The following is a 25,440-nucleotide window of genomic DNA, read 5'->3' as shown; positions in this document are numbered from 1 at the left end:
GGTCTTTGCTAAGAGGGTTGCAAGGAAATCATGAACCACATCACAGTATAACAGATGTTGTATGTGGTCCTGTATCCTCAGATTTCATCAGAAAGCCAAAGAATTCTATGCCACCGAAAGGTTAAGAATGTCTTTTTGTTCAGTGTGGCTGCTGAACAAGTCTGTGGGTCGGGTACAATGGTGTTTTCAGACACTTGGAAATAACAGCACCCATGGTTGTATCGCAGTAGTTCTTCAGCCACATATAGTATTCCGTTACAGAATTTCTCCTGCCCTTACCTCCAGTATTTTTAGGTTTATTGCAAATCTAGTGTAGTCCCACTTCTGTTTCATATTACCCTCACCAATTTACATTACAGATGATCTGGAGAGGCCAGGGAATCTCAGTTGTAATCCTGATCTGCTGTTCATTCCAAATTTCCTTTTGGGTCAATATTTGCTGTATTCTTTCATTTCTTCATAGTATTTAAATAATGTCAGGACAATGGACACCGCTCACAGAGGAAACATTTAATTTTAAATATCAGTGTTGTTACCATTCTAGCTTGTGGCAAATGGAAAAATTGTGAGTAAATGCTATATTATGGAATATTGTTTCAGCTTACTTATATGTCCGACATCAATTTGTTTAAAGCATAAATGATCATATTTGGTATTTAGAACAGCAAGAGAAAAATGGGGGGAAATGACAAGCAGAACATTTCTGGGAGGAGACTTTTGTCTGAATGTATATACTTTGTTTTCTTAAGGTAGGTTTGTCTCTCTACTATTACAAAAGAATATATATATCTTCAATGGAATTTTATTGTTCAATAGAGAACTCTTAGGAATGAAAATAAAAGCTTCTAACCATGATCCTTAAAATGACTGAGGGATTATGAACCAACACTGAGTCAAAAAGCTCTTAACATTTTCTAAATACACATGATCTAAGTAAGTGGTTCACATATAAGCATTCAAGTATTGGCTGGCGAATTTGTTAAAATGCACATGCCTGAGACCTCACCCCATACGGATTTTGATTCCGTAGTTCTGGAGTTTATGTTTTTACAATGTTCCAAGTGATTTGACCACATTTTTGCTAAGGCTGATCTAGGTGCTAAGAGGTTTCATGGTAATAGCTATAATATAACAATATTACCTTTAATATAAGGGAACCATGATGAGTGTGGAGAGAGGTGAGGGAGACATGGAAATATTGGCAAATGACATGGAATAATTTTGCACCCCAAAATTCATTGGGAAAAAAAAACAACTTATTTCCAAAATCGAAAAAATTAGTAAGAGGAGTGGGTGTTATTTTACATTTATGCAAATGTCTTTATTGTCTAGTTTAATAGAAGACAGTGGGAATCTCATATCTTTTTTTGTATTCAGTTTTAACAGTGTTTTGGTTAAAGTCTATGAAGAAGCTTCAGTCTTACAGAGAAAATACCCTTTTTTATATACTGTGCCCAAACTCCACCACAAGTCATTGTTTCTGAGAGGTTCGTTACAGTGTGGAATCTGAAATCATATCACTGAGCATTTTTGTTTTGTTTTTCACTTTGCTACATTAAAATCCATTGGTCTGTCTTGCACTTTCAGTGGATCTTTTACTCATGAGTGATTTTGTACCATTCAGAAAATATTGGATACTAAGTCAGGCAGACCTTCTAAAATCCCGCTCATTACTGTCCTTATCTCATCAGAAAAATCTTTTAAGTATTGGGTGGCAGATGTGAAGTTATCTAAAATGCTGGGAAGCTCAAAGTTGGTTGTTGACAACAAATACTGTCAGTTGTTTTCCTTTCAGAAACAGACTCACTCTGTTCACTGTTGAGAAAATGACGGCCCAATATACCCAAGTCAGGGTACCCACATTTTGTCAATTGTTATTTCAAGAGAAAATGGTCGTCCATGAGAAAGCAGCTAGTGCAGCTTGCAACTCAATTACACAAGTGCCTTTTTTCCAGACCCCCATTGTACTCCACTCCGCAGCAGCCGAGTGCTTCCTGTGTACTTCCCATTCTGTCACAAAGAACATCAAAATGACCTGGACTCAAGGGTCAAGATTTAATAAAGTAGTAATTCCTACAGCTCGCTTCCTTAAGGGCTTTCTCGAAGGAAATTGGTGTGTGCTTTTTTTTTTTCTTCCATTTTTTATTGCTAATGTGCGGTGAAGAAGGCAGGGACTACCAGGCCCATTTGCTGCCGCTGCCTTGATTAGCGCTAAGGCGCCAGCCGTTTCCCCACAATTACTTTTGCACCGTGAGTGCAAATGTCAGCACAGTGAAAAGACAAATAATGTCTTTGTGTTATTCTAAAAATAGTTTTGACCTCCGAGAAGGTCGTGGGGACTCTCCAGAGTCCACTAATCACACTTTGAGAGTCACCCTGGGAGATGATTTGGGCCTTTCTCCCACCCCCAGCCTCCCAGCTTTTTTATTTTATTTTTTTTGTGCCAGACATCAACATGTCTGAATTCTAGGGCTTCTTAGTAATACAGCCTGGAAACTGTCACGATTCTAGCTGGAGTGGGGAGTGCACAGGACAGGCATTCATTTAAGAATTTCCAGCTCCTTCGTGATGCTGTGGTCCCCTCCCTCCATCTCTACCCAACGAAGTTTTTCTTTTTCTTTAGGCACAGTTTAAATTTAAATGCCTTCCCCAGCCCAGGACGCGATTTCATTTGTACTTCTTATAACAGTTCACTCTGCTGTCCGTTTGCATCCTCAGTCATTTTTGGAAAATGGTGTCAACCCCTGAATTACTTCAAGAACCAAATTGAGTTCGTTTCCTTTGTAATCTATCTGCATGTTTTTTTTTTGTTTTTTTTTTAAGAGGGAGTTTTGTAAATATTTGTCTCCATATAAAATGAAATCAAAACTGAAAGCGAGCAAACAAGTGTGTGCGTGAGTTGCCCATTTCCTGGCTGCAAGCGTTTGCAGAGATCAAAAGTGTAGCGAGCACGGTTTACCGCTGTGGTTTTTTTATTCCCTGCTCCCTGCAGCCTCCTGGGGCTCAGGGCTCAACAAATACTCCAATGGGAGCCGGAGTTCCGAGCGGCCGGGTACCTTCGGTTCCGGCGGCGTGTTTGTACTTTGTTAAACCTGGCAGGAACACCGGCCCCGGAGCCTGCAGGCGGGGCTCGCCGCCAGCGGCCGGGCTGAGCCGGGCTGCCGCGCCCCCGCCCGCCCGCGCAGCCCAGCCTCCGGCTCGCCCCGGCCGAGCGCCATGCCCATTTAAGGCGGAGGGCCGTACCATCTGAACTTTGCTCACGGGGAGGGGGGGTGTTCGCGCGAACTCTGGACAACTTCCATGGAGCCCCAAAGATTCCCTTTCCTATCCAATCCTGGCCGAGGTCTCATGCTGTCGGGTGGGAGCTGGAGGGCTTTGGGCGTGGACCCCTTTCATGTCCTTCCCTCCCCCCCGAAATAGCCCTGCGGGATCTTGCTTTGCATTCGGACGCGGTGTTCCTCCCCCCCACCCCCCTTCGGCCCGGCCCGAGTGGGGTGGGCCCGCGGAGGCCCCAGTGCCCGGATGTCCATCAGGATTAGTGCGAGCCAATGCGCTGGGAGCCGGAGGCTGAGCCGCGGACGCCGGGCTCGGAGCAGGTCCTCAGCCCGCACCCGGGAGCCGCCGCGCAGGGGAGCCGTCCCCGCCGGCGCCGGCCGATGGTGAGCGCGGCGCGGGCAGCAGGGCCGCGGGGGGCGGGCGCTGATGGACAGGAGACCTTGAGCGCCAGCGACTGAAGGATGGCAGCCCAGTCCAGGTGAGCCGGGCGCCGGAGAAACTTTTCCCCGGTGTGTTGTCGGTGGTGGTGCCCGGGGATGGGGCAGGTTGCGGGGGGAGGAGGAGGGTTGGGGTGCCGCGGAGGGGGAGCGGGGCGGGAAGGGGGAGCAGCTTTGTCACCGCGCTCTCCTCCGCCTCTCCTCCTCCCCGGTGCCGGGGTCGTTAGTTACTGTCAGAGGGGGGGAAAAAAAAAAAAACAAACGGCAGCGGACATCCCAGACAGGTCCCGGTGCTTGCATTCAAGTGAGGATTCGAGGGAACAGGCTCTCCTCTCCCCCAAAACCGGCGTTAGTGCCAGAGACATGAAGTGGATGGGACGCGTCTGCCCCCCCGTTCCCCAAATGGTTTACTTTCTTTGTGCACCTTCCTTGGTTCGCTTGTTTGTTTTTTTCTTTTTTGTCTTTTTTTAATTCCCTTCTCGTGTCGTGAGTAGAGTTGGAGGGACCACTTAATGTAAAAAACAGTCCACCTTGGGGGATGGGGTTGGGGAAGGGGGGGGGGGGGTTGAGCATTTGCCTAGGGAGCGATTGGAAATTTTATTGCGAAAATGTACGAATTCCCCATAAAACGGCGCAGCTTGAATCTGCTGAGCGGGCAGAGGCCGGGGGAGCGGAGGGTAATGAGCAGCAGTTGGGGTGTGTGTGGGGGGGGTGGGGGGAGACGCTGTGGGGCGAGCCCCAGGCTCCGGCTCTCCGTGGTTTTCAGCTCATTTTGTAACGGGAGCGTTAGGGACTGATGATGACAAGGCGTTAGTGACTGCGGTGAGAGGCAGACTGTGGTGGGAGCGCCTCTTAGTTGTGACAGCAGTTGGCGCTGCTCGAGGACACAGGAGTTAGGTGTATTTATGTGTTTATTTATTTTTTTTTTACCTTTAGACTTACTAGAAAGCAGTTTGGTGTCACAGGCGTAAGCTATTCAAGAGGGCTCTTGCAGTGGATATTGGTGGTCCAGCGATTTGGGGGTGAGACTTCAGTAAATTCTTTTCTGTAAGAGCTGGACTTTTCAAGGGAGAAAAAGAACTGCTCCACGCAGAGCGCCTCTCCTAGGCGCTACCTGCTTTGCATGTGTAATCCTCTCAACGCAGTGGTTAATCTGCCCCCATTTTATTGATTGCTCTAGGAAGTTCTTAACTTGGGGCTAAGGAGAGCAACGTGGATGGGAAACCAAAGTTGCATATTTATTTTTGCTAAGTTCACCTGACATTTAACTGCCAAAGGGGTGCATGGCACAAAACCTTCGGTTAAGATACACTTTGATCTAAGAAACTCAGTAACCGCTCTCTTAGTGCAATAATACGGAGCTGGGATTTGAATTCAGGTGTGAGTGATTTCAGTGCCCCAGCCCTTACACTAATTAGGAATAAACGGATTTAATGGCTACGTTGGATGCCGCGGTGTGCCAGGCACCAGGGCTTTAATTGGATTACCTCTGCCTCTCCTCGGTCACTTAAGAAGGCGAGGGCTTTTATGTTCACACGAGGTCAGTTAAGGAAACTGAGGCCCAGCCAGCCTTTCTTGCTCGAGGTCACACAGGTAGAGCGCTTGCTCACTTCCAGGCTGCCTCGTGAATGCTGAGGTGAGGTGTTACAAGGGAGCGGAGCGGCCTCGGTGCAATAAAAGCGTGCCAAAAAAACGATTTCTGCTGAAAGTGCTTCCCTCCAAGATGTAACCTGAGTTATTAGTGTGGTGGTTCAACCTGTCAGCAGTTGAAACGGGAGGACTGTCCATATTTCACTCTTCTACCTGGCTCTCAGACATGCCCTTGAACTAGGAACAAAGCCACAGGCCTATGATGTGGGCCGTTTCTTTAGCCCACATACTGGCAGGAGAGCTCACAAATGGTAAAGGTCCGTTTTCTTCCTTTACATCTGGAACGAGGGCCAAGCTCATTTAGGCACGCAGTTTTGAGGGAGAGTGGGTAACCTTTGAGAACCAAAGAGTGAGTATGTGGAGAAGGTTGCAGATATTTGTGGGTTTCAGGGAAACCCCAACGCTGGGCCAGGTGACCCCGAGCAGTCCCTAAGTGAAACAGCCATCATCTATGATATGGAATCTGGGCTAGTAAAATCTTGCCCATGTGCCACTGTATCTGTTTGCTCTTGGAACAAGTAATTTAGATTGCTGGGCTCATTGGACCTAACCATTCATAGTTTGGTTTGTTTTAACCACAGTAGTTTCATTGTGCACTCACTGTTTAAATTTGATTTTTTTTTTTTTTTTTTTTTTTTTTTTTTTAAGTGGAAGAGGTAGGTGGGAACTTAGCCGAAACTGAATTTTGTAGCCCTGATAGTGAATAGAGCTGACCCCGGCACTTTTCTCTCATTATTTGGCATTGGTGTAAGGTACTATCCTTGATTTGTTACTGATGAGGGTATATGACTAACTTTTCGTGTGTATTCCTTTTCAATAGTCAGCAAAATTTACCTCACATTTCTGAGTATCCCCCGCATAAGCTGGAAGTACTTTGAAAAAGTGAGGGACCTACCTAAGAATTTCCTGGCTTGTGGATTTTTAGAAATTGAGGTTGTATATTCCTCTTCCTCATGTTAAAATTTAAGAGTAGGAAATGGATCATTTTGTTTTGCTTTGTGGTTAATTCCTTCTCTAGAAAGGAAGATTGATTGTAGAAGGTGAATTGCCTATATTTTAAGGATTAGAATTTGGGTCAGTATTTTTGAAAACATGGACTATTGGGTTTGAGTTTTCAAGAGTGTGGAGAAAGGCACTCACTTAGAAATGCAACATTAGTTACAGCTGGAGTGCTCTGTGCCTCACTCTGGATTAATGTGTTTCTCTGGAACCTGTAAGCACAACAGATAGTTGACCACACTTCCTTGTGGGAATTGTAACAAACTTGCTTTCTCTAATGTGAAATAGTTACAGATTATGGCTTTTGTTTCCAAATTCTGATTTCAAGCACACTGATATTATGTTCTCATATTGAGTACACAGTCTGGCATGCCCTCTTTTAAGCAAGCCTGTGATGGGTAGGGGTGGGCATGGAATCCCAGTAGTGTGTAGATCTGTCTGGTTCTGTGAGGATTAGCTTGCTTTATATTGAGGAGTTTGTCGATGGATACAACAGACAGGGCTTTGTGAGCTTCCGCATCTCTGCTCACCTCCTCATTGAAGCAACTCCTGACCTCTAGGAAGGAATAGACACATGCCTTAGACTACCATCAGGGATTCACTGGTTTTAAAATGCACCTTTTGCTTCCTGAGGCGCCCTGGCCCACCCTACCCTGGGGGTGAGAGGTGGGAGGGTGGGAGGGGGGAGATTAACTTCTTTAGGAGAATAGCATTTGGTGACTGAGAACATCTCAAAAGAGCACCTTCACATTAATAGCGAAAGGAAATTAGGTTGTCCCTGCCAGGTGGCTTAGTTGGTTGGAGCATCGTCCTGTACACCAAGAAGGTTGTGGGTTTGATTTCTAATAAGGGTACATACCTAGGTTTCGGTTCAGTCCATGTACAGGCACAAACAGGAGGCAACCTACTGATGCTTCTCTCCCTCTTTTCTCCCTCACCCTCTCCCCCTTCTTACTCTGTACCCCTCTCTCCCTGTCCCTCTCCTCCCTCTCTTTCTGAAATCAGTAAGCATATCTTTCCTTGGGTGAGGATTAAAAAAAAAATTAGGTTTATCAACTCACCCACCATTGTTTGTTTGTTTGAATTTGACTTTATTAATGTAGTTTAAAAAAACATAAAGCAAAATCAGATTGTTCTCAAGATTATTATGATGCTGGTTTTTGGTGGCTCTTTTTTATTTTGGTCAGGGAGATTTTGCTATTGCAGAAAAGGCAATGCTGTTAAACTGGTATGGAACCAGTTTTGCTCCGCCCTCTGCCCCCACCCCTGATTTATGAATTACTGATACCAGGGAAGAAAATTCCTGAAAGCAAAGATGCTCTGAATAAATATGAGCAAATATCAAAGACGATTGCTGTGGTATTTTGGAAAGTACAATTCAAGGAACTGATTTCAGGAGGGAAATAATTTATGCACTATTTTGACTCAGAGAATCCTTTCATTTTTCCCCTCCTGACACCATTGTATACAGTGTCCTTGACAGAAGAGAAACACAGACAGGTCTCTTACATGATTTCCTTCTGGTTCATCCTGAGCGCTCAGTTGAGCTTCCTGACTCACAGACTAGAGCTCCTTCCATTATAAAGGCAGGAAGGAGGATTGAGTCATTTTTTCAGTCAGCTGGTTTATGGAGATGCTCCTTGGCAAAATTAACACAAGTGATTCCTCGAGAGATTTAGGAGATTCTATATATACTAGACCAGTGGTCAGCAAACTCATTAGACAACAGAGCCAAATGTCAACAGCACAATGATTGAAATTTCTTTTGAGATCCACATTTTTTAAACTTCTTCTAACGCCACTCTTCAAAATAGACTCGCCCAGGCGTGGTGTTTTGGGGAAGAGCCACATTCAAGGGGCCAAAGAGCCGCATGTGGCTCGTGAGGCACAGTTTGCCGACCACGGTACTAGACCATGAAAAGGTATTAATAGCTGGTTTTATATCTTAAACAAATTTTTTAGTAGTTTGTTGACTTTTTAGAGAGAGAAAAAGGAAGGGGGAGAGAGGGAGGGAGGGGAGGAGGGGGGAGAGAGAGGAAGAGAGCACATTGATCAATAGATAAGCTGTCTCCTGCACCCCCTACCAGGGAGCTGCAGACCTGGAGTCACACATCAATCTTTCAGAGGGCAGGACGATGCCCAACCGAGTCACAAGAGAGCCAGGGCTGGTTGTGTTACTTTTGGAAATGGAATTTAGTGAATGCTGTATTTAGATAATTTGAATATCAAATATACTTGGTAATGAAAAATATCTCAATCACGGACACGGTAAATCTATTCACTTCTCTTGGTGTTAACATTTGTTTGTTTTGAGCATCCAAACCTATGTATTACCTGAGGGCTGTAAAATGGAGGACTTAGAAAGCAGGTTAGCTTCATTCCTGCTTTGAAAAACAATAGACAACTTGCTTGCTTCTAAATATATAAGCCTAGTTTTCTTTTAGCAAATTTCTCCATTTTGTTCATTTCCCAAGGTTGGCACATATACTTAATTCCAAAATTTCCTGTCTTCTAAAAAGGAAAGGCCTGGGTGTGAGAAAGGACTGCTAGCAACAGTGTATTCTCACTTTCCCTTTGTACTACTTGGAAATGTGGTGTGCACCTTCTGGACAGAATTTCTTGGCTCAGAATTACAAACATAGCAAGCTTGGGTGTCATGATCTCTGTTTGTGGCTCACTTACATTTTATTGATAGAGAGTGGGTGCATGACTTTTGCAGTTTAAATAATTACCCGTCTTTTTTACCTATTGGGAGGGTGGGGGAAAGCTAAACTTGTAATATTTTACCTCTGCTTCAGGGTGTTCTCAGTTCATTTTATTATAAACATAACATTTATTCATTTGCTCAAAATAATTACAGCAAGTAGAATGCACAGTAATGTCTTGCTCAAATATCACATGAAATGTAACTTTAGACCTTAGTGGGAAGAATAAGATTTATAGCTTTTGGTGGTAATGCCCTAGAAACCCAGAAGTAAAAATTAACTTTAAAATCATCAGGTGCGGAGTTTTGACTTTTTGTGTCTTGACGGTGATCAGTGTTGAGAATGCTTCCTGTGTGAATACTTTTCTCTTTACCTATTCACAGTGAGCTAAAGCTTATCCCTATGGCCACACAGCCAACAGACTCAATATTCTGAAAGTCTGGTGAATGTCTTTTTTTTCTTGTGCTGGTTTATTGGCTTTTGCTTTTAATTTAATCAGATTGAACTCCTATCAGATTCTTAAGACTCTTCCTCAAAGCAGTAATTTGATGTCAGTTTTAATATATTAAGAAGGAATCCCAAGTGAAATCTTGTGAAAGGGAACTGAAGCAAACGGAAAGGAGGAAGGATGTTGTATTTCTATTGACACCTAAATTGTCTTCTGTTTCCAAAGGGCATGCACAGTTTTGGCCACATTCTGAAAGTACAAACAAGTGTTCCTCCTCTACATGGCTCAGGATGGCGACCACTTGGAGGTCTATGGGCTATGTGTTCCTTTGTTCGGGAGGGCTGGCAGAGCTAGAATATGGCTCTTGAGTCAGTAGCTTACCCTTACTTTATCCAAAAGAATATAGCCCTTCTTTCCAGTATTGCTTACTACTGGAAAGCAAGGGACGGCCAGTTAAACAAAAGTAAACTAATATTTTAAGGAGAGGTGCAGTCATCTTAAATTCAAAGTCTATTAGACTTAAGGATCATCACGTGTGCTTGTTAACATAGCCTGGTCTCCCCCTCACTCCAACCCCAAGATTCTGATGGACAGGTCAGGGCGGAGCTTGGGTGGAGCCCGCCGGCCCTGAGGCAAGGCCTATGTACCACCCTGTGAAATGGGGTGTGCTTGAGAGACATATGTAAATTACAGTATATATCGTGCAATGCGCTTACATTTGGTTTTATTGAAATAGACATGAAGGTGAAGGCAGAGATCTACCTCTAGAAATTTATGTACCAATTACAAACTGTAAGTTAAAATGACCAACTGTACTGACAGTTAAAAAACTAGAAGGAGAAAGAAGGTATGGAGAAATAATGCCCAATGTTTAATCGCGCAGCACTCTCTTATGACCTGATTCTGCTCAAGGACTTGGGTAGTTCCTGTACTCTATCCTGTCCTCTCTGGGCTCCCTCCCAAATCCAGCTCCCCTCCCCCAATCCGTCAGGTGGCAGTTGGTTTTGTTCCCAGGGAAAAGCTACAACTGTGCATCGGTCAGTTAGAGCTAAACTTCATGCAACTGAAATGAAAGTTTGCTGTTTTGTTTGCTTTGTGTGTGTTTGTGTGTGTTTGAAGTACTGTTGTTGAACAAATAATATTCAACAAAAGTTTTTAAATGGGATTCCTACTGGGAAGTAAATGTTAAAATTATAGCAGATGTGGGTTCCTGTAACAAAATTCAGGAAACACTTTCTGGTATGTGGGCGTTGTAACTTCAGTTCTTGGAACTTTCCTTCAGGAAACTGTCCTGTCAAAAGCAGAACAGTCAAAAAAAAAAAAATATGAAGCACAATTCACAAACTCTGTTGTGCAGTGTAATTAAATTTTGATTTGGTGCACATGTTTGTGCGGCTGTGACAGAGCCTGAGTCTGTCACGTGACTTTTGTCTTGGATAATGTACATCTGGATAACTTGTTAAATTGCTTCTCTCCCCTCCCCCCAGTCTTTGCTTTAAAAATACAGGTGTATCTGATTTACTCTGGATGTGGAAAGTAGTATAAAATTTACCAGTTCCCATTGTTTTGTGCAAAGTATGAAATCTGTATTCTACTCAGCTTTGCAGAGTTGACTTGTTTTGAGTCTCCTAGCTGTAGACATTTCTAAGTAAGGTGCCCTTATCTAGTAAGTTAGTAGCTCTACTACCAAAAATACTGATAAACTTTTGAGTCCAAAGTATTATGATCTTTAAAAAATCATATAAAGCAACAATTTTAAACTGGTGTGCCACAAGAATTTTTTAAATATTGAATGCCTGCTGAGGTGGGGGCGAGGGCGGGCTAGAAGCGGTCAGTGGGGGAAAAAGTGGAACATGTGTAATACTTTCAACAATAAAGATTTAAAAAAAAAAAAACTTTTGCCAGTTTGAATGCAATTTAAAAAAAAACATGCAATACCCGATTATTTAGTCAGGGGCACTGACCTCTTTTTACTTAGATTGTCAAATAAAAAATTGACAGTTGCCAACACAGCACTAGCTGTCCCATGTGAATGAATCAAAATTATATCCTTTTTTTTTTTTTTTTTTTTTTTGGTGTGGTGCAAAAATTTAGTAATTAGTTTATGTGTGCCATACGATGAAAAGGTTGAAAATTGCTAATTTAAAGGAAAACAGAACCTCTTACTGAGTTAATATGCTGTTTTATTTCTTTACTTTTAATATGCTACATTCAAAATAGCTTTTCAAATTCATTAAAAAGGGATATTTATCGGTACAAAGGCTGGCCAGCAACATAGACCTGACGCTGTCATTTTATTTATTTATGTTTTCTAGTAACCTTGACCTAGCAATTACACTTTTAGGAATTATGTTTTTCTGTTATTCTTTTATGGCTTGTATCACTTTCCCCCTCAGTCCCCTGTTAGAATTAGACCATGCTTGTGCTAACTCTCCGCTTAAAAAAGCTATGTAAATAAAGTTTGTACCACACGGAAAAAATTAGGCAGCAGCATTTCCTAGTATTGGCTTAATGAAAAAACGAAATGAAACCCAGTATGTTACATTTGTTTCAAAATGAAGTTATACTACCTGAAATATGGGGAAGAACAAGGAGATTAGTATTGGCTGCTTGTCACGTCACTTGGTTTTAGGGCAACTCAGACATAGTTTTTAAGTGGGATTGTGCCCAGAAGACAAAACAAACAAACAAACAAAAACAAACAAACTCTAGATTGGAAGTTTTAAATGGTTGAATTTGATGATCACATTATTTTGCCAATAATATTGATAGACTGTTGGTTGTTTTGTTTTGTTTTTAACCCTCATGATGGGACTGTTCTTACACAAACGCTTTCATCTTTTTCTTATTTTAGCAGTCATGTTTTTCTCAGGATAAAGTGAAAATCATTGAGTTTACTTTACTGCAGAGTTTAATTTGTAGGTTAAAAAAAAATATCATGACCATTCTCATAATAAGCCTGGAATAAGATATGGCTTCTTCATGGGATCACCCGTATTCTGTGGTGACACCCCTAACGTATTGGTGTTCTCCGTTATTTTTAAAATGTGGGAGCTGCACCCCTACTTGGCCTCTTTGGTAGCATGGTAAGTGACCCCCTTCTTGTGTTGGGAGTGGGGAGTAGATAGCTTTACTGTCACCCAGATCTTTTATTATGTTATTTCTTATTTTTATGAGTGTTTCTTCCCAGCCCAGGTTGTTTTTTTTTTTTTTTTTTGACAACTTGGAGGTATATTTTACATGTCAGAAAAGTCACCCATTTCAAGTGTATAGTTCAGTGATTTTTTATTTACTGAGTGATGCAGCCATAACCATAAACCAGTTTTAGTCCCACCAGTAAGATCCCCCATGCCCATTTTTAGGTAATCCCTGTTCCCAGCCTCATGCTGCTACTAATCTGCTTTCTGTCGGTGCGTAAACTTGCCTTTTGTGGGCACTTCACACACATGGAATCTTGTGGTTTCTTGCATGGCTTTTTGAGTTTCATCTATGGCATAGCATGTGTCAGTGGCTATGTCCTTTCAATTGCTGGGAAGTATTTCGTTGTCTAGATAGGATAGACCGGTTGTTTCCAGCGGGTTTCTTTTGGGAGTGGGTGTGCATTATAATAGCTGCTATGAACATGTAAGTCTTTGTGTAGACATGTTTTCTTTTCTTTTGGTTAGATAATCTAGGAGTAGAATTGCTGGGTTCTATTGTATGATATTTTTATGCTTAACTTTTGAAACCACCAAACTGCTTTCCAAACTACACTGAGTGGCCAGATTATTATGGTCTCTGAACGTATAACAATCTGGCCACTCAGTGTACTTTTCTTGAGTACCTCATTTATTTGATATCAAAGATACTATAAATTGTGCACCTGATCAGTTTTCCCCTTTGATAGAAAGCTCAGGGCATAGGGGGTTGATTTCCAGCCAAAGTCTAGGATACTTTTGGTACCCATTTGAGATAAAAAATACACTGAGTGGCCAGATTATTAGGCGTTCAGAGATCATAATAATCTGGCTACTCAAGGTATATGCCCACTGTTTAAACTTACCTAATTAAATCGACTACTTGTAAGATATTTACTATCTTCATACCCAGCTGGGCTGTGGAAGTAGTGCTTCTGAGATCTGATCAATTTTATATTTGATTATCAAAAATGTGAGCCCCAGCGAGGTGGCTCAGTTTTGTACACAAAGGGTTGCGGGTTGGATTCCCAGTCAGGTCACATACCTAGGTTGCAGGTTTGATCCCAGTTGGAGTGCATATGGGAGGCAACATATCTAGGTCTCACTCACACTGACGTTTCTCTCTCTCCCCCTCTCTCTTTAAAATCAATAGACATAGTCTCAGGTGAGAATTTAAAAAAAAAAAAAAAAAAAAGCGATGTTTTAAATTTATATATGACTTAAAAACACAACTTTTTTTTCTTCATAAAACACCTTCTATTGTATTTCTTAAGTTGGTTAAGCTTTTTGAAGAAGAAACATATATCAAAGAATGTTTAAAGAAAACTCAATTAAAATTTGAAGTATGACAATCATACTGTTGTCAAAATAGCAAACAATTAAGTCCCAACCTATAACACATAAATCCCTCAGATAGCAAAAATATATTAGTAAATATTAACGCTTTATTTCATAACTGCTAAATGGCCCTAGAAATTATTTCAGTGTGCTTTTGAATAAAAACATTTAGGCCAAAATTAGCTGTTCTCATTCACTACAACCTCACATTCGAAGATACGTCGTTATCTAAGTGAAGCTTCTGGAAATTATCATTAAAACTTGGGTCCTGCCAGGGGAAGGTGCTGTCCATGTGCCCTCAGTTGGTGGTGTGCTTCGGAGCTTCAGGGAAAGGCAGACCTATTTTATGAGCAAAATTAGTTTATGAAGTGCTTTGAAATTGTCTTTGGGTGCACAAGTAATGGTAGTGAAAGCAAAGGATCTTTTCACACTTTGTTGCTATTTGCAGAAAAGCTCTGAGGCCTTGGTTAGATGTCTCATCTCCCCGCTGCCCAGTGTGCTGCAGCTTCGGCCTCGGTGCATTATGGCATGTCATTGCAATTCCCTGCTTCTGGGTATTAACTCAGCTACATAAAGATTATATCAGCATTACCATGGCAAACTCACAGACATGAACAGTGCATTTAATATTAGCTACCCACGTCATGTATTGAAGAATGCCTCCCTGCCTGCTAAGAGCTAGCCAGCCACAGTGCCTATAGGTTTCTAAGTTGGTTAAGATAGTGTCTTCCTCCCCAGAGAAGAGGAGCTCATGGTTTGGGGGTGGGGGGATGGGAGTAAGGGAGGCAGACAGAAAATGAGCAAACAAACTGGTCAAGAAAACAACTGACACTTGTGTTAAGTACTCTGACAACAAAATGGGGATTTGTGAGGGAGAATAGATGTGAGGAACTTGGTTTCAGTGGGCCATGAGGACCTCTGAGGAAGCTGACTTGAGGTGGACAAGTCACATGTCAGAGGGTTGGTTGTCCTTTCAGGATAAACATGGAAAGAAGTGACGATGGTGGGAAGGATGACATATTTTTTTTTAAGATATATATTTTTATTGATTTCAGAGAGGAAGGGAGAGGGGGAGAGAGAGAGAAACATCAATCACGAGAGAGAATCATTTATTGGCTGCCTCCTTCATGCCCCCTACTGGGGATCAAGCCTGCAACCTGGGCATGTGCCCTTGACCAGAATTGAACCCTGGACCCTTTAGTCTACAGGTCGATGCTCTATCCACTGAGTCAAACTGGATAGGGCAAGGATGACATTTTAAAAGGGCAAAACAGATTTTAGGAAATAACCATCGTATGGCAGTTCTTCATAATTAAAAATTTAATTGGTTTTGTGGTTTAATTCTATCAAAACTCAGCTTTGTTCTTTATTTTAAGAAGGCAAAAATGAGTTCCATAACAGTATAACTTGAACTTTTAAAATAAAGAATATATTTTCTTTTTTCTTTTTTCTATTACAGTTTACATTCAGTATTATTTTGTATTCATTTCAGTGGTACAGCATAGTGGTTAGATAATTATGAGACTCTATTTTCTAGAAGTTAGCCTTAATTGGTGCATAACTGTAAACAAGTTAAGGGAGTGGAAATGTGAGGGAACATTTTTCTTAGTTTGGAAGCCATTAAGTAAGGGATGTGATAGAATTAGAGATTGTCCACTCTGTGGGTATAGTCATAAGGAAGTGAGTGAAGGTAGACAGTAAGGAGGATATTTAGCTTGGCTGTTAAACACCAAGGTTAATTTACCAAGCACCCTTTTCCACATGTGAAAGACTGTTTTGGGGAAGCAGGGTGAAATATGGCCTCCATCTCCACAAAAACAGATCTTGCAGAAATAACTTACATGCATTAGATTTAGACAAAGCCCAGGAATGAAGTTATCCCTGAGGATAATTAAACGTGAAAACACAGTAGAAGGTGGTGTTATTTTAGTGTTTTTAGAAAGAGAAAAGGGATAATCTTCTACCTTGGATACTTCAGGAAGTATCAGGTGGTTTAAAGACCTTTTCTCAAGGGATTCTGTGGTTTCTTGAAAAAAACAAAAAACAAAACCATGATCAAAACAAACTAGTCCTACAGGAACTGAAAGGTCTCATCTCTGCATGCATCGCAGCACATTTGATAAATGCTTCAGTGACTGCATTCATTATGATTTCATTTCTTTGAGCCTCTGTTTTACAGTTATTATCAAATAAATGTTTTTTGTTATATACCTTTTGTGACATAAGGTATATAATTTTTATGACTAATGTGAACATACAAAAGAAAGTTTTCAGGGTAGAGTTACATGTGCATTTCTATGTTAGACCTATATTACATTATTTCTGTATTTGTCCATTCTGTCGTATACTGAGAGGTGAATAAATGCCTCATAAAATTAAAGTTTCTCTTTCTTCTAGTATCTTTTGAAGTTTTTGCTTTACGAACGTTGATGCAATGTGTTTATGCATAAGTATTCATAATTGTTATATCTTTATTATATACATATATTGATTGATTGATTTCAGAGAGGAATGGAGAGAGAGATAGAAATATCAATGATGAGAGAGAATCATTGATTGGCTGCCACCTGCATACCCCCTACTGGGATTGAGCCTGCAACCTAGGCATTTGCCCTTGACTGGAATTGAACTTGGGACCTTAGACTCCGAAGGCCGACACTCTATCCACTGAGCCAAACCAGCTAGGGCTATATCTTTATTTTAAAATTGCCACTTCCTGAATTAATTATGTATTGTTCCAAAAGGTTGTTTTTTGTTTGTTTGTTTGTTTGTTTGTTTGTTTAAGTAGGTGATTAAAAAAATATCGTCAAATCTCTTATCCATATGGATTTATTTTTATTTTTAGGTTTAAGAATGAAGGGAAGGTTTCAGAATTCTCCCTATTTCCCTCAAAACTAGAAATTAATGTGTTTTAATAAGTGACAGAGCTAGTCTCCCTCCTTAACTAGTTGGTTGTGCTTTTAGATTCATGGATATTTTCTCAGGTATATTTTTCAAGATCAACTGTAGTATTTTGTTAAGAGCTAGTTGTATTTTAATAGGATAACTTCCTAACAAACTTACAAACCTCATCCTGTTTTTCAGAAGTGTTAAAGATTTAAGCAGGATTACTGTGTACTTTGTAGATTTTCATTGAATGGAAAACAGTAAGTTAGAGTGCCAGCGACTCCTGAATCATAGCAGACACACTCATTTATCTTGGAGACATTTGGGAAATCCTGTTTGCCTCAGTTTCTCCATAATGAAGTGAAAACATGCACTTGCTCTTGTCATAGTTGAGTGTATTATTGACATGAGTGGAATCATATTTCTGTAGGCGATTTACATCTGGCTTCGGGCAGAGGAACATTCTGTAGTCTTTGTATTACTGTGGATGGTATCTCACTTTCTAGGAGACTTTTTCTTCAGTCACTTTCTCTTAACCATAATGGATATAATTTAGGCTCTTTAAAAACTGTTTGTAGTTTAGTAAAGCAAGAGCAACAATATATTAAAGTTAATTGTAATTCAAATGAAAGAGAACCAACCATCTTAATTAATCTCAATTTGACCAAATATTTTCTTCTTGTTCCTTTTCAGCTTTTTACACATTCAATATTTTCACATAATTGGGTCATTCTTTGTGTATGTTTCATAAGTGATTGAGGTCGGATTACTTTGGGCTGTTGTGATCTTTGAGGTTGTCATTCTGTTTTAAATTTGAGGAGTAACAGAGCTTTCAGATCTTTTATGTGTAAAAATGTCACACTAAGAAGACATTTTTTAAAGTGAAAAATACCCAGTTGATATTGAGTGATCAAGGTTTTATTTTATACACTAGCGGCCCAGTGCATGAAATTAGTGCATGGAGTGAAGGGCGGGGAGGGATCCCTCAGTAAGGCCTGCACCCTCTCACAATCTGGGATTCCTCTCGCAATCTGGGACCGCTGGCGCCTAACCACTTGTCTGTGTGCCTGATTGCCCTAACGGCCTCTGCCTTGGCTCTGCAGCCATGGCTTCATCTGGAAGGTCGGTTGTCCAGTCTAATTAGCATATTACGCTTGTATTATTATATATTGTGCTAGGAGCCATATTATGGTCTATTCTTGATACTGGTTATGAAAACCACTGAACACCCTATTTATGAGCTTCACTCACTCATATTTACTACTCATAAAACTATCATAGTTTAAGAATTAGTATAACCCACAAACTCCTAATAATTGGAAACCCCCAGGATTTTTTATTTTCTGTTCACACATACAGGTATATATGTACATACCCAGAACCCAAACATAGGTAGGGCAAGTTAGAATCATACATGCAGACTGAAATCATTATCTTTAATTGTGCTTTTAAATATTTAATTTAAAATTAATTGGTGAAAAATTGCATCTTTTTTTGTTTTTGCTATCAGTCTTGTTTTTTAAAAATGATAAGGAAATAACAGATTTTTTGACAATTGTGTATTTAGACACTTTTTAAAATAGAATTCTTTTAAAAATTGTGCCCAAACTGTAGGACAGCAAGAGCTACTGAAATTATTCATACAGTATATTTGAGGGAAACATTACTGAATTTTTAAAATATGATTTTTTTTTCACTGTTTTCATAGTTGAACTTGTAAGAGTGGATGATTATTTCTGTAGGTATTGGAATAAAATAAAAAAGCATAGATGGTTTCCTACTTACTAATTACTGTTGTTCTTCCCCAAAATGGGTTGGAGCCCAGAAAATATTTTGCAGAAGCAGCAATGAAAGTGGTGAAGTTTAGGCCACACTAAGAAGACATTTAGTGTGGCCTAAACTTCACCACTTTAGTGAAGTTTAGGCCACACTAAACCATTCAGAATGGTTTAGTGTGGCCTAATGGGCCTAATGTGGCCCAGAATGGTTCTTCCCTCTTTTGTCAAAATGTCAATCCTTTAGGACAGTGTTTCACAAACTTCTCTCATGATGAGAATCACCTGGTGGAGTTGTTAAAATACAGATTCCTGAATCCCAACTAAGAAGTGCTAAACTAGAATTTTTGGGAACATATAGGTAAAATTGTATACTTAGTGCTGAGCAACTAAGTTAAGTATAAAATTCTCATCATGAGAGAAGTTTGGGAAACACTGCTTTAGGACAATAATGAGGCAAAAGCAGTTAGGGGTGATCAGGCAGGCAGGTGAGCAGTTAGGAGCCAGTGGTCCTGGATTGTGAGAGGTGCAGGCTGGGCTGAGGGACCCCCCCTCCCCACCCCCCTATGCATGAATTTTGTGTACCGGGCCTCTAGTTTATACTAATAAAGGGTAATATGTTAATTAGACCATACATCTTCTGGACAAAGCAGTGGGCCTGGCAGCTATGGCACACCAGAAGTCCTGCCTCTGCACGTGAGCTCCACAGGAAACATCTTTTCTGACCACTCATTGGCTAATGCACAGTAAGCCACTTGCGCATTCTTGGTAATTTCGGTAATAAGAACCCAAGCAGGTGATCTAGGGTTTTTCCATCTCACTCCTGGAGGAAAAAACAGAGGTCTGCTGCTGAAGGGGCTAAGGAATGTCATATCCTGCCCTAGCCAGTTTGGCTCAGTAGATAGAGCCGCAGCCTGCAGACCACAGGGTCCCAGTTCAATTCTGATCAAGGGCATGTATCTAGGTTGCAGGGTCCTCCCTGGCCCGGGCCCAGATCAGGCCTCATGCAGAAGGCAACCAATCGATGTGTCCCTCCCTCTCACGTTGATGTTTCACTTTGTCTTTCCCTCTCTCTTCCACACTCTCTAAAAATCAATGGAAAAATATCCTCAGTTGAGAGAGAGGGGGCGGGCGGGGGGGGGGGGGGGAGAGGGAGGGAGGGGAGAGGAGAGAAAGAAGAAAGAAAGGAAGGAAGGAAGGAAGGAAGAAAGAAAGAAATCCTATGAAAGAGACATCTTGAAATGCCTAAGAAAGAAAGAAAGAAAGAAAGAAAGAAAGAAAGAAAGAAAGAAAGAAAATAAATATCCTATGAAAGAGACATCTTGAAATGCCTAAAGAAAGTTGTCATTTTTTCGTGGTGAAGGGACTAGAGTGCCTGTTGATGAAAACACCACAGTGGCTGTGAGGACTGAGGGCCGGCAGCTGTGGCGGCCGGCAGTGGCAGCAGCAGCTGGGTGATGGGAGCGGCGCCTTCCCCTAATGGCCTCCCCCAGAGGGAGGCCAGGCTGTGGCTACCCTAAGCCGTCAGTAGGACATCCCCTGAGAGCTCCTGGACTGTGAGGAGGCAGGCAGGGTTGAGGGACCCTCCCTCCCACCCCCAAGTGCACAGATTTTTATGCACTGGGCCTCTAGTATATATAACACAGAATCAGTGCTCCTTGGTTTACTAATGGAGAAAAGGATGGATGGAGAAAGTGGAACATGAGTGTGTGTTGCATCTGCTTTATAACTGCACTGTGACTGAAACAGGAAAAGGGAAGGAGAGTAGGGAAACATGGTATGTGTGAAATTCCCCTCAGGATGAAGAAGTGTGCAGGAGAAATGTGAAGGCGTGTTTCCTAATGCCCAGCACTGGGAGTGCCTTCTTCTCCCCTCCACTTGGGTGCACATGAGAAACTGGGAGAGGCGGTGCAGCTAAATGGAGCTGTGGTGTACTTGTAACTCAGGGAGCTCCCGTAATACTTGGAAAGGAAGCTGTATGTGGGTGGAACCTTCCTGGATAAGCCTCCTTCAGGATGCTGCTTCCTTATGAGAAACTCACTTTGGAATGAAACAGACATCCTACTGCCTCTTCCTTTTTAGCATGAAATGCAAATACAGCATTGCCTCTGCTGCAGGACACTGCACTTCTCCTCCTGTCCTTGGATTCTCCTTTCTCCTGCTGGTCCCTTACCCTGTTCCATTTGCTGTTACCTCTAGGGAACCATTGTACTGTATTGAATTATCTCACTTTTTTCTTGGGGAGCAGATGGGTGCGGGAAGCCCAGAAAGAACAGGGAGGCAGGTAGAAACCAATGCGGTGCTGCTTTGCCAGCACCCAGACTCCAGCTGTATGCATTTATTAAAAGCTCAAAGTTATTGAACACTACTATGTGCCAGGCACTGGGCTAAGCACTGTGTATACGTTAGTTAGTTTAATTCCTAACACAGCCCTAAACCTTGGTACTGTTATCTCCATTTTAGAACAGAGGAAACCAGAGCTTAGAGAGTTGGTGACTTAACCCTGTTGGCAATAGCTAGTAATACAGTCTCAAAGGTGCCTGTCACAAAGATAGCTACTAGAAAAGCTTTCCCTTGTCTGTGTCAACCTGTTCCATTTTTATTTATTTATTTTTTTTTAACTTATTGACTTTTTGCAGAGAGGAAGAGAGAGGGATAGAGAGTTAGAAACATCGATGAGAGAGAAACATCGATCAGCTGCCTCTCGCACACCTCCCACTGGGGATGTGCCTGCAACCCAGGCACATGCCCTTGACCAGAATTGAACCCGGGACCCTTCAGTCCGCAGGCCGACGCTCTATCCATTGAGCCAAACCCGCTTCGGCTCAACCTGTTCCATTTTGATGGTCGCTATCTGAGTAGAAAAATAACACAGTGACTTGGGGAATAGTTCTCATTTCTATAGCAGTGGCTCTCAACATGGGGGAGGGTTTCCCACCACCGCACCCCACCCTTCGGGATGTTTAGCATTGTCTGAGAACATTGGGTTGTCACAGCTGGGGAGAGGGTGAGCTGCCATCATCTAAGATCCTGCTAAACATACAATGCAGGTTAGCCCCCATCACAAGGAATTATTGGGCTCAAAGCGTCAGTACTGCCGTAGTTGAGGACCCCTGCTCCACAGCTCCCCCTGCTTCACAGGTGTGGGGATAATGTGTTTCAGAGGACTCCTGGAAATTGTCATCAGACTGCAACTCAGTCACTGCTGGCCCTAGATTTAGTTATTTATCCTGTCTGGGACACAATATGTGCAAAAAACGGTGCTGGGTACACAGCCCTGTAGGAAAAGAAGTGATCAAACTTTTCTTAGAAGTTGAGAAAATGGAGGAAACGCTCTGAGTGTGGTGGTGAGGGAAGGATTTGTTAAAATAGATGGAATCAGGGATTGGCACAGGCCTGGAAGGGTATAAGCTGGGGATTTGGAAAGTGTAAGATCTCAGTATTCTCTTCAGGACTGTAGGTACGTACATCAGGGGACATTTTCAAACTTCTGTCTTCTTACCTACTGAAGTGCTCTCTATATGCCATACACTTTCACGGGCATTAGCTCACTCAATCCTCACCTTATCCTGAGGGAATTTGTACTATTATTTATCACCCCCCCCTTTTGATGGCTGGTGTAATTGAGACTCAGATAGATTAAATGACTTGCCGAAAGGATCACCGGTAGGAAGCGGTAGAACCCAGGTTTGAGCTCCAGAGATCATGCTCTCAGCAAGTTTACTGTGTGGGTGACCAGAATGTTCCATCCTATTGTGTACTGCTCAACCTCTTCTCTGCCTCCCCCAATTTCAGCAGAGCCATGGTTGGAGACTGACAAATAGCAGTCTCCATTTTGGGGACCTTAAGTGGACATCCATTTGCTCTGCAGCAGAGGGTGATAGCGGGGTCAGAGGTGAGGAGGGCCCATTAGCAGAGAGCCTTCTGAAGCTGGCAGGAAAGAATTCCGAGTGACAAGGGGCCTTAAGGTATCTGGCAGGGAAGAGGTTGGTTGCAGCAGCATTTTGGACTAGTTCAAGGGAGAAAACATGCAGGGAGGAAGATTGCTAGGTATAAGGTAACCACCTATTGTATTACAGATTCAGTTGTGTAAAATGCGTTTCTGAAATCTGGGCCTTTTGTATATTAGATGCAGTTCAAACTCTGAAAACCAGAACCATAGAACCAGGCCCTCCTTAAAGCCCAAAGCTTTCTGACCTGGTAATTTTGCAGAGAGGGACTGCAGGAAAAACACTTTTGAAATATGAAGAAAGAAATGTGATTCTGGAGGTGGTACTAAATCAGTACACGAAGAAATAGAACAAGAATCAGAGAAGATTACTCTTCCAAAACCTCACAAGCAACATAGTTCTCAAATAGGAAAAAGCAACTATTTATTTTAAAAGATGAAGATGAGAGGAGGGAAGAGGGAAAGGTAGATTAAGTCTTCTCAGTGGTTGCTAAGGTGACTGTCCTGAGAGCTTTCCAGAAGGGAGCTGAAACTTCCTCCTCCTGCGAGTGTATATCCACTGGGCCACCTGCAGTTTCTCAGTAGAGCTCGGAGCAGAAGCCAGAGCAGGATTTTAAAGGAGTGAGGTAAGGTTTTGCCCAGTGTGCACGCACAGATAACACTCCTGCAGCAGGCACGCACACGCCCACACTGCTTCACTCTGCCAGCGGCAGATGAAATCGTGCAGCTTGCGAGTTCAAGACTGCTCTTGAGCTCCTTTCCTTCCCAAGGTCAGTTGCGCTGTTTGATAGAGGAATTTGTGCTTCCAAGTTAATCCTTTCTGACAAAACTTGTAGATTTAGCTAGAAGTGTCTACTTATGTCTGATGGAAAGGTTCGCAAGCTCCCAGATCCCTCTGTGTTTACTGGTTTATCCTTGTTGGTTCTTTTCCCCTAGCGTTGTGTAATGAAAAATTTCAAATAGTCAGAAAAGTTGAAAGAACTTTACAGCTAAAAGCTTTATTCTCAGCTTATGTTATTAATGCTCTATTACTTGCACTAGAGGCACAGTGCACAAATTCATGCATGGGTGGGGTCCGGCCAGCCACCCTGGTTGGGGGAGGTGCAATTGGGGTTGGGGCCGGCCAGGGGGAGGGGCCATGGGTAGTTGGAGGGCTGGCCCAAACACTGGTTGAACTCTCAGTCAAGGGGCAATTTGATATTGGCCTTTTATTATATAGGAAATTAACATATACCTGTTCACCTCTTCACTCCTATATTCACCCATTAATCTCTCTTCTGTGCTTCTTACATAAGTTGCAGATATCTGTATGTCATTAAAAGTTAAGTACTTACTTTTTTTATCCTGTTGCTATAAAATTTAAGTGCCACAAAATGCATAAGCCTTATGTGTACTTATAACCTTTTGACAGTGTGTATGTCAGTGTAACCCAAACCCCTATAAAGATATAGAACTAATCTTAGGATTATTCTTTGGTGTATGTGGGACAACTGTTAGAAGATAACGAAATATACACATTTCTGTTTTATTTTTCTCCATTTAAGATGACATTTCTATTTTTTAAAAGTTGTAAGATAAATTGAATGTGCTTTGTAATATCTCATTTTATAGGGATCATTTAGGTAATTTCTTGAGGTCTCAGGCAAAAATCTTTGAATTAAGGTACATTTTTGTTTACCCAAGTTGTCTCTTGCTAATATTTCTCTTGGATTGCTTTATTGAGTTTCTCAGATTTTTACCCTCTTAACATATATTAAATATTGTTTTTTAAAATGGCAGCTATCATGACTATTACAAAGTAAGATTTCTTCTTTCTGTGACCAGGGATATGGTGACTGCTTTCTTTAAAACAACGTAAGCCTTCTTTCTAAAGTGATTAGAAAACTCGAATCTGACTCCAAAGTCAGTAATGATAATTTTTTTTTTAATTAGCCTTCCTCTAGTGAAGACCCTGTGGAGAGTAAAGACCCCTCTCTGTTCTTTAAGACCTTTTTTTTTTTTTTTTTGCGGGGGGCGGGGGGTAACAGTAGAATGCATGTGACAGAATATAACTAAGCCACCTGCTACTTTAAGAGTGCATGTATTAGACTCGCAGTGTTTCCCAAACTTTTGACATGTGTACCCCTTCTATAATTTTCATAATGCTGAGTACCCCTCGTACTCATGAGAACGTAGAATTAGGCGCAGCTAAGCACGGTGCAGTGCATATCCCCACCAAACTCCGGTGCAACGCGTACCCCCACCAAACTCTTCCCGTACCCCTGGGGGTACGCGTACCGCACTTTGGGAAACACTGTAGGAATGCTAAGAGAATTGGGTTGCTTTTTTTTCCCAGGGTTATGCTGTGAAGTCATGAGTAGGGAGGCAGGGTCTCTCCTGAAAGAGGTGGACTTAGATGGTGTCGCTTGTCCTGCGTGGGTGGATCCAGGCTCTCGGAGCCTTTCCCTTGGGCCAGGATGAGAGAAGCCTGGGGTGATGGAATGCCATCCCAAGTAACCCGGCAGTGAGTGATCAGGGGCCCCAAATGAAGTGAGGGATTTTAACCCCTCAGACAAATTATCCAGTTGCATGCTACCTTTTTATTTCTATTCTGTGATCCTGCAGCTTTTGGTAAAGTCTAATGTAAATGTTCCAGCCCTTTCTCAGCTATTGCATTTTTAGGGCATATTGAGTCTGATTAGGCCAGAGTTGTAAGGGAAGCAGCATCCCCCGAGGGCAGAGATGGGGTAGCAACCTTAATTAGTGCAGAATCTCCTAGGAGGTCTTAAATTCTAAGGAATAGACATAAGTATGTCTCCGAG

At 42.0% G+C, this 25,440-nt stretch overlaps 1 protein-coding gene across 6 annotated transcripts in view; it reads left to right on the top strand.

Annotated features, from left to right (window-relative positions):
- AFF1 (ALF transcription elongation factor 1) overlaps positions 1-25,440 on the top strand; it is a 199,450-nt gene that overhangs the window by 63,464 nt on the left and 110,546 nt on the right. Inside the window, exon 1 of one of the 6 annotated variants that reach the window (XM_084881679.1) lies at positions 3,443-3,754. The exons of 4 other annotated variants lie outside the window; for them this stretch is intronic. In XM_084881679.1, coding sequence (XP_084737805.1) covers positions 3,738-3,754 — 17 coding nt within the window. In that variant the 5' untranslated portion in view covers positions 3,443-3,737. Of the gene's footprint in view, positions 1-3,442; positions 3,755-25,440 lie in introns of those variants that run through there. One more of the 6 variants, XM_084881680.1, reaches the window with a different exon arrangement.

This window comes from Pipistrellus hanaki (genome assembly GCF_964339955.1).
Source record: "Pipistrellus hanaki genome assembly, chromosome: 1".
Taxonomy (NCBI): Eukaryota; Metazoa; Chordata; class Mammalia; order Chiroptera; family Vespertilionidae; genus Pipistrellus; species Pipistrellus hanaki.
The sequence above is the reverse complement of the archived record's forward strand: the minus strand, read 5'-3'. Positions and strand labels throughout refer to the sequence as shown.